The sequence below is a fragment of the Bombus fervidus genome, chromosome 4 (genome assembly GCF_041682495.2).
Source record: "Bombus fervidus isolate BK054 chromosome 4, iyBomFerv1, whole genome shotgun sequence".
Lineage (NCBI taxonomy): Eukaryota > Metazoa > Arthropoda > Insecta > Hymenoptera > Apidae > Bombus > Bombus fervidus.
In genome coordinates this window covers 17,353,189-17,360,486 of record NC_091520.1, presented here as the reverse complement: position 1 = coordinate 17,360,486, position 7,298 = coordinate 17,353,189, and the positions used below count along the sequence as shown (strand labels likewise).

At 29.0% G+C, this 7,298-nt stretch overlaps 2 protein-coding genes across 2 annotated transcripts; one reads left to right on the top strand and one right to left on the bottom strand.

Annotated features, from left to right (window-relative positions):
* The first annotated feature begins 75 nt into the window (after window positions 1-75).
* On the top strand, window positions 76-6,345 carry Rpiii128 (RNA polymerase III subunit RpIII128). The gene is made up of 17 exons (XM_072001751.1): window positions 76-269; window positions 352-421; window positions 518-672; window positions 747-923; window positions 997-1,288; window positions 1,365-1,522; window positions 1,591-1,696; window positions 1,768-1,953; window positions 2,056-2,169; window positions 2,247-2,447; window positions 2,530-2,807; window positions 2,880-3,019; window positions 3,086-3,678; window positions 3,767-4,013; window positions 4,086-4,250; window positions 4,325-4,455; window positions 4,538-6,345. Exons 2-17 carry the CDS (start codon window positions 356-358, stop codon window positions 4,919-4,921), a joined length of 3,393 nt encoding a protein of 1,130 aa, XP_071857852.1. The 5' UTR covers window positions 76-269; window positions 352-355; the 3' UTR covers window positions 4,922-6,345.
* Pdxk (pyridoxal kinase) lies at window positions 5,319-7,247 on the bottom strand. Its single transcript, XM_072001853.1, has 7 exons — window positions 6,927-7,247; window positions 6,615-6,714; window positions 6,382-6,525; window positions 6,188-6,308; window positions 5,980-6,122; window positions 5,716-5,895; window positions 5,319-5,640 (listed from the first exon to the last, which is right to left on the bottom strand). Exons 1-7 carry the CDS (start codon window positions 7,017-7,019, stop codon window positions 5,519-5,521), a joined length of 903 nt encoding a protein of 300 aa, XP_071857954.1. The 5' UTR covers window positions 7,020-7,247; the 3' UTR covers window positions 5,319-5,518.
* Between the last annotated feature and the right edge of the window lie 51 nt (window positions 7,248-7,298).

The following is a 7,298-nucleotide window of genomic DNA, read 5'->3' as shown; positions in this document are numbered from 1 at the left end:
AAATTTTACAAACAAAGTAATATGTGTATACTTAGAATCCAACATGGTTCGCACACTGCGCTTACGCATAGCGCATATTAAGGTGCATTAAATTCGAGTGCCCTTTAGACATAGTTTGTATCTAATGTCAACATCATATCAAAATATTACAGTTCACAAATCCATTTTTTTCATATTTTATTTTACTACATACAATTAATAATTTTCATAGATTTCTATTACGTTACAATATCGCAACAATCAGATGAAGATGATTCGATAGAGTATAGGTTAGGAAAGTGTAGCAGCGAAATTATTTCTTCATCAAGGTGTTTTAATTCTTACGCTATAATTTATACTTTTCATAAACAGAAAGATGGGAGAAATGAAAATTAATATTAAGTCGGAAACAAAGTATAATAAAGTAGTAAAACATATTCAGGTATGAAGGAGGTTATGTGGAGGACTGGAAGGAGGACTGTGGTTTATTTAACAACATTTATTATAAGCAATTAATTATAAAATTACTTTTTTATAGGATAAGTGGAAACTTGTGCCTGCCTTTCTCAAGGGAAAAGGTTTAGTTAAGCAACATATTGATTCTTTTAACTACTTCATAAATGTGGAGATAAAAAAAATTATAAAAGCAAATGAGAAAGTACTTAGTGATGCTGATCCTTTATTTTATGTGAAGTAAGCGATATTATCTTGCATATTAACTATGCACTATTATATTGCACCATTTAATACATTATTTTCTTTTGTAGATATTTGAACGTTCATGTAGGTCTACCCGATGTTGAGGAAGGTTTTAATGTAACACGTTCTACTACTCCACATGAATGTCGTTTAAGGGATTTAAATTATTCGGCTCCAATTACAGTTGATATTGAATATATAAGAGGTCACCAACCAATAATCAAAAATAATTTACTGATCGGCAGGTATAAACTAATAAATATTTAGTAACTATTAATAATTAAACAATATGAACTGAGTTAATTGTTACTTTTCTAGAATGCCTATTATGTTAAGAAGTTCAAATTGTGTATTAACTGGTAAATCGCATTTTGAATTGTCAAAGATGAATGAATGTCCACATGATCCTGGTGGTTATTTTATAGTGAATGGTCAAGAAAAAGTAATTTTGATACAAGAACAAATGCTTAGAAATAGAATTATTTTAGAGGAAGATAGTAAGGGATGTATTGTAGCATCTTGTAATAGTTCCACTCATGAAAGAAAAACCAAGACTAACATAGTAGGAAGAGCTGGAAGATATTACATGAGACATAACATTTTTCAAGATGTACGTACATTGCAGTTATGTAGTAAAACTTGTGTGAATAACGTTTACTCAATTATAAATATATTGTTATATATAGGATATACCTGTGACAATAATATTCAAAGCAATGGGGATTGTAAGTGATCAAGAAATTATGCAACTTATTGGTACAGAAGAAGAATTTATGAAAAAGTTTGCACCTACTTTAGAAGAATGTCACGTTTTAAATGTATTTGCTCAAAATCAAGCATTAAGGTATTTCATTAAAAAGTATAAAAAGTATTAATATATATTATGAACATTGATTACAAGCATTGTTTCAGGTTTCTTAGCAATAAACGAAAGCAAAAAAGGTATTCAGTCATAAAATCTAGTGTTACGGATGAAATGAAGGATATATTGGCAACCAATATTTTGTCGCATGTTCCTGTTAGTAATTTAGTAATTATAATCATAATATAATATCTAAAACGGTATTACTATGATATTTGGTGTTACAGGTTATAGATTTTAATTTTAAAATGAAGGCAACCTACATTGCTTTAATGATTCGTAAAGTTATGAAAGCACAATCTGATGGAAAACTTATAGATGATAGAGATTATTACGGAAATAAACGATTAGAACTGGCTGGTTCTTTGTTATCTTTGATGTTTGAAGATTTATTTAAAAGATTTAATTGGGAGGTATGATATATGATAATATTAAATAAGGATCATAATTCAAATTATGATACTTAATGTTGTATTGTATTGTATTATATTTATTATGATATTTAATGTTTGCAGTTAAAACAAATAGCTGATAAAAATATACCAAAAATTAAGGCTGCACAATTTGATATAGTAAAGCACATGAGACAGGACCAGATTACCAATGGATTGGCTTTTGCTATATCATCTGTGAGTAAATAACTAAATTCAATATATAAATAAAAGTATGTTAATATCAGATTACACACAAAAAATATATTAAACAGGGTAATTGGACGATTAAACGATTTAAAATGGAACGGCATGGAGTTACGCAAGTGTTGTCTAGACTTTCTTATATTTCTGCACTTGGTATGATGACACGTGTTAATTCTCAATTTGAAAAAACCAGGAAAGTATCTGGTCCTCGATCTTTGCAACCATCTCAATGGGGAATGCTCTGTCCTAGTGATACTCCTGAAGGGGAAGTGAGTGTTACTTCCATATATATACTTCAATCAAGATTATTAATTGTGATATATAAAATTATTTATACAATACTTTTTATAGGGTTGTGGTTTAGTTAAAAATCTAGCTCTTATGACACATATCACAACAGAAATTGATGAAGAACCAATTGTTAGATTGGCTTTTAACTTAGGAGTTGAAAACGTTAATATACTTGGTGGAGAAGAAATCAATAATAAAAAAGTTTACATGGTATTTTTAAATGGCAATATCCTGGGTATAGTGAAGAATTATCAGAGACTAGTAAATGTTTTTAGATTATTACGAAGGAAAGGTCTAATTAATGGTTTCGTTTCTATACATACACAGCACCAGCATAGGTAATATTTATCTAAAATTTATATAATAATATATGACATTACAATTTTGTATAATTGTTACAATGTTCATAGGTGTATCCAAATCAGTTCTGATGGAGGACGATTATGTAGACCATACATTATTGTACAGGATGGCAATCCACTAATACAAGAAAAACATATAAAACTACTTGAACAAGGAATACGAAGTTTCGAAGATTTTTTACAAGAAGGTTAGTAAAAAATATAAGAAACAAAATTCTGTCATGTTTTTAATAATATTATGACATTATTATTAGGTTTAATTGAATATTTGGATGTGAACGAAGAAAATGATAGTTCTATTGCATTCAATGAATCACACATTAATGAGAAAACAACACATTTAGAAATTGAGCCATTTACATTACTTGGTGTTTGCGCTGGTCTAGTACCATATCCACATCACAATCAAAGTCCAAGAAATACTTATCAATGTGCTATGGGAAAACAAGCAATGGGAACTATTGGTTATAATCAACGTAATCGCATCGATACATTGATGTATAATTTAGTTTATCCTCAAAAACCTATGGTTAAGTCCCGAACAATAGAACTAATAAACTTTGATAAACTACCTGCTGGTCAAAATGCAACAGTAGCTGTTATGTCTTATAGTGGCTACGATATTGAAGATGCTCTTATTTTAAACAAGGCTTCAATTGATAGAGGATTTGGTAGATGTTTAATATATCGAAATGCAAAATGTACATTAAAAAGATACGCAAATCAGACATACGATCGAATAATGGGTCCATTGATTGATTCCAATACAAAGAAACCTGTTTGGAAACATGACATAATCGATAGTGATGGAATTGCTGCACCTGGAGAAATGGTGGAAAATAGAAAGGTATAGTTTTAAACATTGGTAGTAACAAGCAAGCTGAATTGCATATATTTACATAATTAGCAAATTCATATATTTTTTCTTTTTGTAGGTAATGGTAAATAAATCATCGCCGGCCGCAAATATAGGTCCAGTGAATGCTGGTAATGTTCAAACGCAAACAGAATACAAAGATGTCCCAGTTGTTTTTAAAGGACCTGTTCCTGCTTATGTTGAGAAGGTTATGATTTCCAGTAATGCAGAAGATGCATTTTTAATTAAATTATTATTGCGACAAACTCGACGACCTGAGATAGGTGACAAATTTAGTAGTCGACATGGACAGAAGGGTGTAACTGGTATGTATTTACACATACTTTATCATTTAATTTTGCAAGTACATTAATATTACTATCGATCTTTATACACAGGATTAATTGTGGAACAGGAGGATATGCCATTTAATGATTATGGTATATGTCCTGATATGATAATGAATCCACATGGTTTTCCTTCGCGTATGACAGTTGGGAAATTGATAGAATTGCTTGCTGGTAAAGCTGGTGTTATAAAAGGAGAATTTCATTATGGCACAGGTACAACAATAATAAATTATTGTTTTGATAATTTTTTAAAACACTAATTTATAACAATTCTCATTTTTATTTAGCATTTGGAGGTTCAAAAGTTAAAGATGTTTGCAACGAATTGGTAAAGCATGGTTATAATTACTTGGGCAAAGATATTTTCTACTCTGGTATTACAGGAGAACCATTACAAGCGTATATTTATTCTGGACCAGTAAGTCGATAATATCTTAATTTTTAATTTCAATTTAATATTGATCATGTACATTATTATAAGGATATAACTTAAAACATAGGTGTATTATCAAAAATTGAAACATATGGTACAAGATAAAATGCATGCTCGAGCACGAGGACCAAGAGCTGTGTTAACGCGTCAACCAACGGAAGGTCGGGCCAAAGAAGGCGGTTTAAGATTAGGTGAAATGGAACGGGATTGCTTAATCGGATATGGCGCAAGTATGATGTTAGTAGAGAGACTCATGATATCCAGTGATGCATTTGATGTTGATGTATGCAACAAATGTGGTTTGATGGCATATAGTGGTTGGTGTCACAGTTGTCGTTCTAGTTCATGTGTTTCTACGATTTCTATGCCCTATGCTTGTAAGTTACTTTTCCAAGAACTCCAATCTATGAACATTGTACCTCGTTTAACATTAAAAAATTATTGTGAGTAGTTTGAATCAAAGTTATTGATGTTCATATGTAAACACAGGGTAACCCAGTTAAATGCGATCGCCTAAATATCTGCCTAAATAATTCAATATTACATCATATTGCATTATGTTCTTATTAATTAAATATTACATGTTTGTCACAATGATTCTATCTAAAAGTTCTGATGACTTCGAAATCCCATAAAAGGGTGATCATGAAAAAAAAGTCACTTTCACTGTTGTAGAAATGTGATCCTTGAAATAGCTTAAGATATTTAGGTGATCCCATTTAACTGGGTCATTCTATGTATTCACAGTATCTGTGTGTGTAATTTAATTTCGCTGAAATATTGATGAAAGTATTTTTTATTCGTTATTATTTATAAAAATGTATAAAGTAATTTTTTCTACTGGAAGACATTAAAATATAGATTTCTTTGAATCAATTAAATCATGACATTTGTAGTGTACTATATATGTAACTTATATATATATATACACACACATATATATACATATATATATAACAAATGTAATCAACAAGTTATTTTATAATTTTAACTACTGGAAAGCTTATTACATATATGTATAATATATTAGCAAATTGGTTTTGACTATTTAATTTGTTGATACAATTGCTTCAGCAAACAAACAAATTTCTGGAGTTTCAATATAATTCTTGCTTTGTATTAATTTTAATTCAATTTTTCTTGCAAGTTGGGATTCTTTATCTTGACATGCTAGTAAAAATTTTGAAAAAAGTTATTACCAATTTTTTTATATCTTTATTTAAGGAAACGATGAAGAACAAATACCTTCAGAATATTCATAAGTTTTTAGTAGGACACTGTATAAAGAATTTACAGTTTTTTCAATGGCAGTTTTCATATCATTTTGCAAATATGTGTGAGCTAAAAATAGAGCAGCAAAAAGATCTCCAGAACCTGTGAAACTAGCTGGTATTTTTGGAATATTGATTTTTATTAATTTATTATCTGAAATTAAAATAAATTTTATATTGATTTGATATTTTCAACAATTTTATTTAGTCTAAGTGTCAATTTTAATTACTTCATTACCTTTATTTGTACTAATTATTGCTGTTAGTTTATCATTAATTTCTGTTGATGAGACAGCTACTGTTTGGGGGCCAATTTTATGTAATACAGTTACAGCATCTTGTAATTCAGACATTGTATTGATTTTTATGTTACTTAATAATCTATAATAATTAAAATGGTATTATACATTTAATTTATATTAGATTTATCAATGTCTATAACTTACTCCAATTCAAATTGATTTGGTACTATAATATCAGCCAATGGTATTATTTCTTCTCTATAAATTTCTTTCAATGCTTCAGGAACATACATTTTTCCATTATCTCCCATAACAGGATCGCATACTTTTATTAAGAAGTGTATGATTAATAAAATAATATTTTTAACAAATATTACTTATTTATGTAAATTACTTACCATATATAAGATTTGGATTCTTATGTTTTAATATACGAACTACTTCTGCTATTTTTTTTAAAAATGAAGCAGAACCAACATAACCAGTAAGTAAATGAGTATAATTATCTAAATTATTTTGTACTAAACCATTTATTAACTCCTCTGTAAAGTAACTATAGGTAACTTACAAATTTAAGAAATATTTAAACTATTTTTTATTGATTACATTCTTTAAACAAATTTTATCTTACCTAAATCTTTGTCATTTAGTACTTGGCCTTTGAAGACCTTGTAGCCAGTATGATTGGAAAGCTGAACAGAATTAATTGCATCCACTTCAAAGCCCAGTAGCTAAATAGAACAGATCATGATTTTATATTTTTTATTCTGTGTCCAAGCGATTGCAACTTTATTGTTAAAAATATTATTTATGTAATTATTAAATAAACATGCAATGAAGCATGAAAATCATTCATAAAGTACGAAGGAATGAACTTGCTGATAAAATACTGATGATAAGACGGTGATAAAAATATGGTTTCTATAATAAAGAACATGTTTACCTGTAAAGGAAATACTGCACTTTTATTACCAACGTAACCAGATACTACATGACTTTGTATCGAAAGAATTCGTGGTGTTTTTTTAAAACACATGCTTGATCAGCTGATATATAAATACAATTCACAAAACGTAATAAAACTACTTATTCAATACTTTTTCTTTGGTATAATTTGTTTGCACCTCACACCCATTTAGTCCAGAGAGATATAAAGATAAGCGAAAGAATACGCGAGTCATATATTACCGTGCAAGTAGATGCGATATGTGAATAGAAAGAGAACGCTACATAGAGGCGTCTTCTTCCGGCACGACACTAACGTCACTCGTTGATGAGTGTATTATACTTATAGATTTACTATACAAGTGTGCAT